General features: G+C 36.3%; 1 protein-coding gene across 1 annotated transcript in view; it reads right to left on the reverse strand.

Annotated features, from left to right (window-relative positions):
* Nucleotides 1-5,472: 5,472 nt before the first annotated feature.
* The window catches only part of VCPIP1 (valosin containing protein interacting protein 1), a 28,666-nt gene continuing 19,581 nt past the window's right edge, over nucleotides 5,473-14,557 (reverse strand). Inside the window, exon 3 of the mRNA XM_068983402.1 lies at nucleotides 5,473-10,278. Coding sequence (XP_068839503.1) covers nucleotides 9,407-10,278 — 872 coding nt within the window. The 3' untranslated portion in view covers nucleotides 5,473-9,406. The remainder of the gene's footprint in view (nucleotides 10,279-14,557) is intronic.

Genomic DNA, 14,557 nt, shown 5'->3' on the forward strand with positions numbered 1-14,557 from the left:
ACTTAGCTTTAGAAATATAATTCAATACAAGCAAAAAAGATGGGCTTCAATGCTAATAGTAGTATATTCCATTAGAACCCCAGTTTGGAAGCATTCACATTTTTAGATTAGTTTAATGGTTGTCGGCAGGAAAAAAAAATTGTATAGCCAGTAAAAAATAGTGTAATATTAAGGCAGTGCCATTAAACGGCTACTACACTACTAGGCCCTCCTTGGTGCTTCACATGCATTAGTCTTAGGTAACATCCACAACTGCTATAATCATAACAACTCTGAGGAGAAGGGGACGACAGAGGATGAGATGGCTGGATGGCATCACTGACTCGATGGACGCGAGTCTGAGTGAACTCTGGGAGTTGGTGATGGACAGGGAGGCCTGGCGTGCTGTGACTCATGGGGTCACAGACTGAGCGACTGAACTGAACTGAACTGAACTGAACTGATGAGAGAGTTACTGTTACTTTCAACCACTTTATAGATAAGGAAAATTGGGTACCAAAAGGTTAATTTGTCCAGGGGCATAACTTGACAGAACCAAGATTTAAATTAGAACCCAAACTCTAAATCACTCTACTACCTTAATATCTATGGGCATTCAACTATCAATATAGTGTAGGTGTAGAGACAGTGTGATTTAGTGCAAAGAAATAGCAGCAGAACTGTATAATTAGTATAACGTCGTTTACATAAACAAAAACTCAGGGGAGTGTATATGTGAAGATGTGTCTAATAGTCTGGAAGGCGATCTGTGCAGCTCTATGGAAATCAAACTGTTGAACAGTGTTTTACTTTGCAGAGAGGAATGAAACAGGAACAGAACAGGCTTTAACTTTTTACCACATGTACTTCTGTATGATTTGACTTTGTTTTTAATCATAAATTCCATGTTTCTTTTTTAATTAAAAAAAATTAGTTGATGATAAACTCTAAAAATTGCTGAAAATCCTAGAAAGAAATAGAACAAATATGGTATATAAAACTTGTCCTAGTATTGATAATGCTAAATAAGCAAGCTTTGGCAGAATAATGAAACCGTATATTATGTATTCAATATGAAAACCAAATCAGGTTTAGAACTCTATTTTGAGGGAACTTCCCTGGTGGTCCAGTGGCTAAGTCTATGTATTCCCAATGCAGGGGCCTAGGTTTGATCCCTGCTCAGGGAATTAGATCCCACATGCCCCAACTAAGAAGCCATGTACAGCAACTTAAGACCTGGTGCAACCAAATAAATATTTTTTAAAATAAATCTGTCTTTAATATGTACATGTATTCTGTACAACGTCTATCTCCCCACTTTACATTTACATTACAAATCTCTACTGTACATTTAGGGTGCTATTTTAAATTTAATGGAAGTTATAAATAGAAACCATACTAACATAAGCAGCTAGAGAATTCTTAGTTTGGCTTTGAAAGGTAAAAAATAAGGGTGGTTGAACTGCAAGAAAGAAATACTATAAGAAAAAAATTTTAAAGTATCCCAGTTTCAACTCTGTATTCCTTGCTTCTATCCTTTTCTGGTAGATAGAATAATGCACACCCTACCCCCTGAAGAATTGATGCTTTTGGACTGTTGTGTTGGAGAAGACTCTTGAGAGTCCCTTGGACTGCAAGGAAATCCAACCAGTCCATCCTAAAGGAGATCAGTCCTGGGTGTTCATTGGAAGGACTGATGTTGAAGCTGAAACTCCCAACACTTTGGCCACCTGATGCAAAGAGCTGACTCATTTGAAAAGACCCTGATGCTGGGGAAGATTGAGGGCAGGAGAAGGGGACAACAGAGAATGAGATGGTTGGATGGCATCACCAACACGATGGACATGGGTTTGGGTGGGCTCTGGGAGTTGGTGATGGACAGGAAGGCCTGGCGTGCTGTGGTTCATGGAGTCGCAAAGAGTCAGACACAACTGAGCGACTGAACTGAACCCCCCAAATATGTCCACTTCCTAACTGCCAGAACCTGTGAGCATATTACCTTAATGGCAAAAGAGCCTTTGCAGATGTAAGTATTTAAAGATCTTGACAGAGTTTGGAATATCCACATGGACCTAGTGTAATCACAAATGTCTTTTAAGAGTGGAAGACGTAAGCAGAAGAATCTGAGAAATTGAAGATGTTACACTGTTAGCTTTAAAAATGAAGAAAAGGGTCATGAGCCCAGGAATGCAAACAGCTTCTAGGAAGTAGAAAGTCAGGGAAACGGATTCTCCTTGAGGCTCTGGAAAGGAACACAGGCCTGCTAACACCCTGATCTTAGTCCAGGGACATGCTGTCTGTACCTCTGATCTCCACAACCTTAGAATACTAAGTTTGTATTGTTTTAAGCCACTAAATTTGTAGTGATTTGTTACAGCAGCAGTAATACAATAAGAGAAATAGGAAACTACCTGCTCTGAAATTTTTAACATTTTTGACCTGGCATAATAAAAATGGTGCTTTCTCTTCAAAGTAATCTTTCACAGTGTGTAAATTTTAGCCCTTACAGCAAATGAGCCTACTAGCTGAGGATTTTAAACGAAAGTTAGGAATCCAAGATAAGGGAGAGGGTACTTCCCAAAGGGAAGTGAATTTAGAAAATTTGGGGAAATCTGTAGTGATTGAAGGTCATTACTGCCATTCAGACTGCCAGGCCTAGAAACAGAAAAATGAGAGTGAACAAGGAAAAATTATGTTGAGTTCTGGTCAAAGTTCAAACAGGTAGTTAGTGAAAAACCTGATAATTATTTAAGCCTGGAACCAACTCCTTTTTACTTATAAACACAAGTATTCAAAGTGTCGGAGGATTTTGCACACTTTTAAAATACACCGACTATATCCAGAAGCACAACTACTATGTAAACCAGGGCAAGACTGTATTTTACTTTATTCAGACTTATGAGTTATTTGCCTATTTTAGAAAATCAACCAGTGAAGCTATTAAGACACTCAAGATTTTAAGACATTAATACAGCCCACCAATCTCTATTTGCAGCTATTGTCTACATATATATCAGTTGGATTAGTTGTGCTTCAGAGAGGTTTTATTATAAATCTCTTGTTTCTCATAGGTAGAGCATTCAACTGGCTTTTTAAATTATCTGAATTCTATTTCAGTAGGATATAAAGACTAGAATATATTATCATAAAACGGGGATACTGGCTCCAGGAGGGTTGAAACTATTGATCTAAATATTATCTGAAATCCATCCATATTCCTCTTGTATCTGCAGTATTTTGTTCTTTCCTTTCAGTCAAACATTTTGTGGCAGGGAGGGAAGCTCCTATTTCTTAATAGGTGTCTCGACTACCCAATTAGTCTTAAGTCTTTTCACAATCTAACCTTTACCACCATCACACCATTGAAATTGTGGCTGTAAAAGTCACCAACCCCTATTAAAAACAATGGACACTTGAAGAAAGGAATCTGTTTTGCCTGAACTTTCTATAGGATTTGACATCATTACTCCCTTTTGCTTGAAACTTTGGAAAGGATGGGCTCATACCCGTGTCATTTGTGTCATCAGCATATGCCGTCAGTGAGTGAGACCACGATGACAGTCACCAGAACAAGACAGTAACAACTGTTAACAGGTTGTAGTAGAAATGGAGGTCTTCAGAGGCTCCACGACTCGCCTTAGGTCAGAATGTGTTAGTCACAGAGCACAGACTGTCAGTTCAGATTTCCAGTGTTGTGTGTGGTCATAAAGCTCTTGCCTAAAAACTGAAACACATAACCATTCAGTTTTTAGCTCATTTATTATATACCACAAATAAAGCAAAGTTTAACATAATGTTATGCCCTGAAAGTGAATTCACTCAGTCGTGTCCGACTCTTTTGTGACCCCATGGACTGTAGCCTACCAGGCTCTGCTGTCCATGGCATTTTCCAGGCAAGAGTACTGGGGTGGGTTGCCATTTCCTTCTCCAGATCTTCCCACCCCAGAGTTCAAACTCGGGTCTCCCAAATTGCAGGCAGACTCTTTACTCTCTGAGCCACCAGGGAAGCCCTAGGTGTGATTTATCCCATTTAAATGGCAACTGAGCTCGAGTTACATTGATGAGTAAGTAACAGTAATAGCAAACATTTTACAGTTTACTATATATCAGAGAAAACCACTCAGTCGTGCCCAACTCTGCAACCCCATGGACTATACAGTCCTTGGAATTCTCTAGGCCAGAATACTGAAGTGGGTAGCCGTTTCCTTCTCCAGGGGATCTTCCCAACCCAGGGATCAAACCCAGGTCTCCCACATTGCAGGCAGACTCTTTACCAGCTGAGCCACCAGGGAAGCCCTTACTATGTCAAGCACTGTTCTAATCATCTGGTATGCGTTCACTGGTTTTTATCCTCACAAAAACGCCAGGAGCAGATGTTATTATCCTCCCAGAGATGAAACTGAAGCACAAGGGTCACATAGTAAAGAGTTGCCAGGGCTCAGATCTATAAGGCTATTCACTGACTACTAAGTTAAACAATCTAACAAAATGGACATTAAGCATATACCTTAAAAATTTAAAATATCAGCTGTGTTGATTGTTAAGCTATACAACACAAAAACAAGTTCTATTAGAACGTCTTAAACAAATGTGATTTGTTAAATCATGTGATTCAGTAAGCATCACATGACCCAATTATGTAATATGTCTAAGGAAACTAAGCATCACATGACCCAATTATGTAATATGTCTAAGGAAACTTTGCTTGCTCTTTTCTAATTGGATCCATTTCATTTGCACTGAAATCTGCATTAAGGGGAGAAATCACTGTCCCTATATGATATTCCACTGAAGGAAGTTTTTTTTTAAAAAAACTTTATTATACTAAGAATTCCTTTATAAAACTGAACTATATTTTCATGCATTTTAATAATTAGGTATGATTCCAGGAAACTAAAGAATAAAAAATTATTTTAAAAAGTTAATATGGAGAAGTTGAGGGGGAAATCAGTATGTATTATAGTTTTATTACTGATATAAAATTTTCAAATACTATACAGTAAGGTGTGTTGTAGAACTCTATATAGATATCATACACTATTACCAATTATTACTCAAGTATAATATATACAGCAATCACAAAATCAGAAAATAATGGATAACAGCCAGTGCCTTAGGGATGGTAGAACATCTATACTATTTTATTCAGCACTTAAAGCACTTGCTACTTAATTTTTTCTAAATATTTACACTATTACACTTATTTTTACATATTCTAAATAACATTTCCCTCCAAAAAGCAGATCCTCCAGCTCTTGGCACTAATTCTCAAAGTCAAATGAACCTAAAAATACTGACAACCTTTTCAGGCTTTTATTGCTCTACCACAGGCATAAAAGCTCAGGAAGGGACTTGTGCATTCTAAAGAAAAGTATGCAATACCTTAAAATTTCAAATACTAAGTAATTGATACTCACAAGCACATAACATCAACTAAAACTTTTTACTAGTTTTCCTTTTCTTTTACAAGAGAATAATCATCGTATTAATATTATACTACAAAAGCATGTAGATTCCATAATTTAAAAAAATTAAATGTCAGATATACAAGTAATGGCATTTTCTCCAATAATTCACAATTTTTACAATTTCTGCTATTTTGGAACAAATGTTAAGTATCATTAAATATGAATTGAAACACTTAGCATCTCAAAGAATTATTAAGAATGGCAGAACTTACAATTAACTATAAATCTTACATTGGTAATATAGCTCCCCTTTTGTTAAGTAAACATTCTACTGTGGTGTTTTCAAGTGAATACTTCTGGTTTGAAAAACTATAATGTGAAGAGCCTGAGGTTATGCAATTTTGTTAAATTACATGATAACCTTGACATGTAGGATATATCTATACCCCAGCCTAGAGTATGTATCTGTTACTCTTATAAAAGGTGATTTTAAAGTCATATTAAATGAATGGAGTTTAATTCAGTTCTGCAAAAGCTTTTATGAAAATCTTAATATGGAAACTTTGTTCTGAGAACCATGAATCTTAAAATTCTGCTCTGTGGTATTTTATGTATGGACCAATTGAAATTCTTGTTGAAAAATAAAAACAAAATGGTACTGATATTCTGAAATAAACATTTTATATTGTCACTGTATTGACCAAAGCTTAATTAAAGAAATTACAAGTTTATTTCATACCTAAAGGTTAGTTATTAGTGAGGTCTAAATTTTTTAGAGAAATGTTCACTAGCAGCCAGTTAGTAGTTAACTACATAATACTGTTATAAATTCTGCATTTAGTAGCTAACAAGTGATGTCAGTACAATTCTCAAAAACCTGTCATTAGTAGTGAGTTGCTAGCAAGTGATCTTCCCTGAGGTAAGAGATCATATGCAAAAGTTTGCTAATTTCCAATAAAGTTAGATTCTTAAAAATAATGGCGATGAGGACCTGTGTGGCTAGGAACCATAGATGCATTTCAGACTGACATCTTAATTGCAAGTAGTAGACTTGATTGCAAAAAACCAAACTAAAACTCATCAGAAGATTTAAAGCAAATTTCACAGTCAATAGCACTTGCTAAATGTCTCAGGTCTTTAGCTTAACTTTTCCAATAAAATACCTGAAATACAGTGAAAGGAGGGGAAATGGGCCTTAGACTTGCTCTTTAGTTCCTGAGTAACCCTTCCCTGGGTGTTCATTATATTCTAGCTCATATTTGACAGTGTCTTGTTTTCTTCGATTTCAACCAGTTTCTCACACCAGTATTCTAGAGACATATCATCTTCAACTCTACCTGGACTGCGGGTCATCAATTCAATCTTGGTATGACTAACTACACTTCAACTTTCAGTTAAACACTGCAAATGTAATTTAACTATAGGATTGAATTAGAGTTATTATGTTTCATGGAGAGCTAAGAAAATATTTTAACTGATTTATGATCCCCAGTTTAGACTCAAAGTTGTGGCAATCACAAAAGGTAGTTCTAAAAATCATTTCTGTAATTTATGTATTTGATGATGGTAACCATATGGAAGGACAAATAATGAGTCTAGAAATTAAAGAAATTCTAAGACTTTTTTGTGAAGATGATTCCTGGCCCACTTCTCAAATCCATTAATTCCAACCATATTTCAGTTGATTTAAAATAATGTCAAGAAACCTGACCATTCTCAGCATCAAGCCTTTTATTCTTTATCAAGGGAGAACCCCAACTATTACTAAAATATTCACACCTAAACCAGCTTCTAAACAGCACTGCCATAGCAAGAGAAATTAACACTGTTGTCAGAGATTGAGCCTGCCTTCTACTGTCCACAGGTGCATTCTAACTTGATAAAGGGAGATTTAACAGGGAGATAAAATGTGTAGCTTATGTTTTTACTTTATGCTATTAAATGTATTTGTCAGTTATCAAATATACTGAGCCACAGGTGAAGAAAATATTTGTTAAAGAAAAGGTGATTATATCGTTTACCTGGAAGCAATGCATTTGTTTGTGAAACAGTTTTCCTGTATTTAAACTAAAAAAAAAAAAAAAGGAGGGGAGGTGTTCAGTGGCTGAAAAGGCCAAAAATAATTATAGTGGTTAGTGATATCTGTAATTTTTAAATTTAATAGAGAAGTCACCTGCATTAACTAAATGGGAAATACTATTTGGGAGCCACAGTTCTTTATGTAAAACTAATATACAATATAAAAGTTCTAAAATTTCCTTCTATTTATAGACATAGAGAAAGGTATTTGAAAGTAAATTTAGAAGAATGGAGATAAAATTTGATTTTAAACAGGTGATAATGTGATAAAACCCAAATGTGTATCTTGCTCAGATATCACCTGCAAAATGTCTATAGTTTCCATTCTTTCCCTATTCAAAACGGAGTAGTTCGTTTAATAAGCGGATTCAGGCAGAGACATTTTCATAGAAAGAAACCAAAACCTCCCTTATTTGGAAACACAAGTACTGTCTATATTCCTTATGAGTCAATTGGCTGAGATTTTTAAACACCCAATAATACACTTTCTGATGTACATTTTCTTAAAATGCAAACGGTCCTGCATCTATCACACGAGCAAACAGAGAGAGCCAGGCTTTGAATGCTCTAGATAAGAGATTGTATTAACATACATTTTGTCTTTCATCCATTCAAATTCAACTTAATTTCAGTGAACAGAGGAAAAAGATGTATTAACGTGTACATTTCAGAATACAGATTTGCAGAATAGGATAAAATAGTGCGATGCCAATCTCAGGATAAACATTCTTTAAGGAGTAAACATGAAAGCTGCTTCTTGAGGAAACAGGCACTAAAGGTTTGATGAATACACTATTTAAGCAAATGCCCAGTTGATCAGGGTATGATGCAGTCAAGTTTGCATCCAAATCCAAGTGAAGCTAACAAATGAAGAAAATGTAATGGATTCTAAGAAAAAAAAAAAGGAAACATTTTTGGTTCAGAGGGGCTCAAAGACATTTAGCATATACAAGCTTAAATACCATTGATCAAAATTGTAGAACAATGTAACCCATTCATAAAGATAAATTCTTATTTATAAATTCTCTGTGAATCTGACAAACTCTGAAAATTAGAGATTAACTACTGCTACCATTATTTTTTTAATTATTTTTCTACCACACTTTGCAATCAACTTTTCTGCAAGATTAAAGAACAAAAATTTGGTGGTACTTGACCAGGCCAGGATTCAAATAATGGTAACATATTATCAACACCAGAGCACACAATTGGCTGCGCTGGCTCAGACAGCAACATTACTGAATCACATTGACTTTATCATTCTAGAATAGATACTTTCCCCCAAGCTTGCTCAAATCAGCAAAATGTTATATATCATTACACTACATTCTCAAGATATTTTCCAAAATGTTATATATCATTACACTACATTCTCAAGATATTTTCACGAAGAATACATATCTCTATGAATGTGTTTACGTTCACAGAAATGTCAGGATCCCAGTGTCTAACATATCCTTTATGAATTTCAAGATACAATTTAGTTCAGATAACCTTCAAATTTACATAAATCTTTTGACACGCTAGTAAGTATGTGGAATGGTTATCCTGATGACATCAACATTAGCAAAATCTTATCTTCCCCCAGTTCTAGCCTTTTCAGAAATCAAACAGATATAGCAAGAGAATCTTCATGTTTGCAACATTAAGACTTTCATGGAATTAAAATTACAAAGAACTTCCAATGAACCACATATATGGAAGTAACTCATTTTAGCAGATCTAATAACTATTTTACAGGAATTCAGAGCCAGCCTGGGCAGCAGTATATTAAAAGCTATTGCCAATCACACACTTGCTATCATGCACTGAATAACAAGATATAATCTTTGAATTATATACGTACAAGATTTTTTAATGACTAATCAAGTTATGTGGCCCAGCCAACAAATATTACATATTCACAATAAACATTCTGCCTTTATTAGCCTCTAATTAAATCAAGAGTGATCCATTGGCTCAGTTGTGTTTGTCATCTCAGCATCTTGACTATCCATCTCTTCGGGCTCCTCCACGGAACTTCCCTTTTGTGCTTCTGACCTTTCAGCAAATGCTGCTTCCAGTGCCTCTGCCACACAGCCATCGGCTGTTTCTATATTCAAATTTTCAGTGTCACCAGTTGGAGAAAAAGATTCAGGTAAGCCAGTCTGAAGACTACCAGACTTCACAGAAGAACTCACAGCTTCCACTTTCTTTTGAGGAGGATCAGATGGTGACTGCTCTGTACTCTGATCCCGCAAGTGCTTGTCCATTGACGCCTGAATAGAAGACACCATTTCCTGCAATTTTTTCCGCTGGGCCTCAACCATATCAGGATCAAGCTGCCTGCTGTCTCTCATTGTAGCTACTCCAGGAGCTATTCGAATAAGCTCACTGTTACTAGGAGCAGCTGTGAATACAGAAGGCTCTGTTTTAATGGAACTACTACTAAAGTCTGTCCCTGTCGTATGCTTCCTTACAACTGCAGTCTCCCTGGCTCTTGGGTCAATGTGAGGGGTACTGGATGCAGTTCCTAGAGAATGCCCTTTCCCCTGAAAGGCTGTTACATTGTGAAGTTGCTCGGATTTCTTTTTCACTACTCCACCACTACCTAGTTTTAATAACCCATGTGAGGGGCTTGATTCCCTACTTCTTGTAGTAGCCTCTGCTCGAACCTGACTTACAGCCTCTTTAACTAAATCTTCAACATCAGGACCGATGGGAAAATGTCCTGCAGCGTCCACACACAACTCCAGTCTATCTTCAGAAGCATTGTAGACAAAGGTTTTGCCAGGCAGATGTGGGAAAGTACAATGCTTGCCATCAGCCATACCTTAAGAAAGGAAAAAGAATTTAACACATTAAAATCTTACTTTAAAGGTGGAGTAAAGACAATTATAATTGAAAGAGTAAACCTCCAATAATAATTTACAGGTAACAGCTTTCAAAACAAAATTAATTAGCAAATAATTTATTATACTTATTAACAGAATTTAATACATTACAAAAAAACAAAGAAATACCACCATAAACCTTAAAGTAGTTCCCCAGAGGGTCTGAAATATATATATCATTAACCTATTACAAAGTTAGGAAAGTTAGTCTTGAAACAAACAGCTGAGTTTAATAAAAAAAACACTAGCACTAGTGTTAGTAAAGCATTTGCTTAGAGTAAAGCAATAAGAAAATGGATTTTCATTTAATAAAATTCAAATTATAAACTTTAAAAATTCCTATAAGGGCAAAGTGTTACATACACATGTTGCATAATACTGAATTAAAAATCATAGTAATTCTATTAAATTACAGAATACCAGAATAAAAAGTTTCCTCTGTGTGTATATATGTATTTTTCACAAATATAAAAAGTATAACTTTCAAAGTAAGATATTCCATAATTAAAGTAGTCGATGTGGGGGCACATTTAGGAAAGTTAACATTAAGGCTTAAGTATAACCGCAAAGACTTAAGTATAACTGCAAGAACTGACATCTGGTCACAATAAATTAATAATATCTTCTTCAACTCCTCTGAAATAGCTGTATTTCATGTTACAACTCTTATTCTCCTCTGGCAGATGAGAACCACCAAAGTAAGAGTGAGCTGTTGATGCACCTCAAATGGCCCAGTGTGATATGCTTTCTCACAGTCAACTGATGCAGCGGTACAGGGTAAGGACTTTAAAGCAGGCTTCCCTTCATTTTCCAGCTGAAGAGTTTGGTCTCACTACGTGGTATTTCAAATGTTTACACTTTTCCCAGCCTGGGCATAAAAAAGGTGCATATGTGTTTTAAGCTATCCAATATCTTTTTACATGTTAAGTTTGTACACTGTAAGTATACTCCAAATATGCAAAAATCAGGGTTTTCAAATTTTATGAAACCATAGATTTTTCTATGTTAAAAAAAATGAAATAGAGAATTTATAATAATATATGGGTATGTTTATAGCAAAATATAAAGCCAAAAGCAAACTAGTTTAAAATGAAGGAGACTGTTAGCAAGCACTACGGAAATTCAGAGAAGGGAAGGATGAGTGATATCTGGAGTGCTTTGTGGGCATTAGGTAGTCTTAGAAGTATTAAGAATAGTTTCTTCCTTTCTGAAAAAAGCTACAGAATGAGAGTAAGTTCAAATAAACATTCATTTTGGTGGTAAGTTAAAGATCCAATGAGAATTTCCTCTTAGCAACAACATTACCTCTTAACAACATTTTTGGCAGAGAGAACTGACAAAAATAGATGGATAAACTTTAAAATCAGAGATGTCTAAATCGTACCTTTCAGAGTACAACCCTGAATTCAGTTTTTACCTTCTACCAATCCCCTACCTCAGAGAGCTGTAAACCATGGCCTAGGAAACAAAGGTAGCAAAGAAGACAGACTTTTGAAAGGTAAGGCCAGGGATTCCCTGAGGCAAAGGTTTCACACAATTATTTCAACAGAGAATAGCTACTGAGTCTCACTGTGCCAGGAACTAAAGTAAACCCTGAAGATTAAAAAATAAAACATAATTATTAGGAGATGGATATAAATAGATAATAACACAATCAGGTAAGTATAACAATGGCAGTACTTCAGTTCAGTTCAGTTCAGTAGCTCAGTCGTGTCCGACTCTGCGACCCCATGAATCGCAACACGCCCTGTCCATCACCAACTTCCAGAATTCACTCAGACTCACGTCCATCGAGTCAGTGATGCCATCCAGCCATTTCATCCTCTGTCGTCCCCTTCTCCTCCTGCCCCCAATCCCTCCCAGCATCAGAGTCTTTTCCAATGAGTCAACTCTTCGCATGAGGTGGCCAAAGTACTGGAGTTTCGGCTTCAGCATCAGCCCTTCCAATGAACACCCATGACTGATCTCCTTTAGGATGGACTGGTTGGATCTCCTTGCAGTTCAAGGGACTCTCAAGAGTCTTCTCCAACACCACAGTTCAAAAGCATCAATTCTTCAGCGCTCAGCTTTCTTCACAGTCCAACTCCCACATCCATACGTGACCACTGGAAAAACCATAGCCTTGACTAGATGGACCTTTGTTGGCAAAGTAATGTCTCTGCTTTTCAAGATGCTCTCTAGGTTGGTCATAACTTTCCTTCCAAGGAGTAAGTGTCTTTCAATTTCATGGCTAGAGTCATCATCTGCAGTGATTTTGGAGCCCCCCCACCCCGAAAAAAGTCTGACACTGCTTCCACTGTTTCCCCATCTATTTCCCATGAAGTGATGGCACCAGATGCCATGATCTTCGTTTTCTGAATGTTGAGCTTTAAGCCAACTTTTTCATTCTCCTCTTTCACCTTCATCAAGAGGCTCTTTAGTTCTTCACTTTCTGCCATAAAGGTGGTGTCATCTGCATATCTGAGGTTATTGATATTTCTCCCGGCAATCTTAATTCCAGCTTGGGCTTCTTCTGGCCCAGTGTTTCTCATGATGTACTCTGCATATAAGTTAAATAAGCAGGGTGACAATATACAGCCTTGATGTACTCCTTTTCCCATTTGGAACCAGTCTGTTGTTCCATGTCCAATTCTAACTGTTGCTTCCTGACCTGCATATAAGTTTCTCAAGAGGCAGGTCAGGTGGTCTGGTATTCCCATCTCTTTCAGAATTTTCCACAGTTTATTGTGATCCACACAGTCAAAGGCTTTGGCATAGTCAATAAAGCAGAAATAGATGTTTTTCTGGAACTCTCTTGCTTTTTCCATGATCCAGCGGATGTTGGCAATTTAATCTCTGGTTCCTCTGCCTTTTCTAAATCCAGCTTGAACATCTGGAAGTTCACGGTTCACATACTGCTGAAGCCTGGCTTGGAGAATTTTGAGCATTACTTTACTAGCATGTGAGATGAGTGCAATTGTGCGGTAGTTTGAGCATTCTTTGGCATTGCCTTTCTTTGGGATTGGAATGAAAACTGACCTTTTCCAGTTCCGTGGCCACTGCTGAGTTTTCCAAATTTGCTGGCATATTGAGTGCAGCACTTTCATAGCATCATCTTTCAGGATTTGAAATAGCTCAACTGGAATTCCATCACCTCCACTAGCTTTGTTCGTAGTGATGCTTTCTAAGGCCCACTTGACTTCGCATTCCAGGATGTCTGGCTCTAAGTGAGTGATCACACCATCGTGATTATCTTGGTCATGAAGATCTTTTTTGTACAGTTCTTCTGTGTATTCTTGCCACCTCTTCTTAATATCTTCTGCTTCTGTTAGGTCCATACCATTTCTGTCCTTTATCAAGCCCATCTTTGCATGAAATGTTCCCTTGGTATCTGTAATTTTCTTTAAGAGATCTCTACTCTTTCCCATTCTATTGTTTTCCTCTGACAGTACTTAATTCACTAATTACTTGAGGATTATATAACTCATGCAAAGCACATACCACAGTGCCTAATATACATCAGGCAGTCAATAGTTTTAATTTCTCTTAGATCAAAAGGTTTTGTAATTGCTTCCAGGTTTCTACTGTAAAGCTTTCCCTTGGCTATTCCTAGAAAGAATCATAGCCCCAACACATTTATCACAGTATTACTTAACAATGAAACAATGGAAACAATCTAAGCTTTCAACAAGAAGAGAGGGGTTAAGAGAACTGCGGTCTATCTATGCAACAAAAGTAATACGCAGCTACTAATACTGGTATAAATAAGTAATCTATGATGCCTCAGATAGTAAAATATGCATGATGGTAAAATAGCAGGAAAGTACTGTAATTACAATCATGCCAAAAAATGTATGTATAAGAGGAATATTTAGCAATTTTAGGTCATGTTCCCCATTTCTATACTTTCTAGACTTCTTACACTGTTAAAAAACTTTAAAATATATATCAAAAAATCAATCCAAATACTGTGTTGTGATTAAACATAATCATTTAAGCTTTACATAACTTACATAGTCCTCTGAATTTTAAGAATCAAGGTACATTAAAATTTCTATATCTTATATCAACAATTCCAGTGGACGTATATACCAACAGACATGCATAATTATATTTATAGCTACATTCTTTCTTACATCAAAAAACTGGAGACTACCTAAAATGAATCAGAACAATGGATGAAGTATATTAAAATGATAATAGAATACTTTGCAGCAGTGAAAATGAACAAACTAGTTG

This window comes from Capricornis sumatraensis, chromosome 11 (genome assembly GCF_032405125.1).
Source record: "Capricornis sumatraensis isolate serow.1 chromosome 11, serow.2, whole genome shotgun sequence".
In the NCBI taxonomy this organism is placed as follows: Eukaryota; Metazoa; Chordata; class Mammalia; order Artiodactyla; family Bovidae; genus Capricornis; species Capricornis sumatraensis.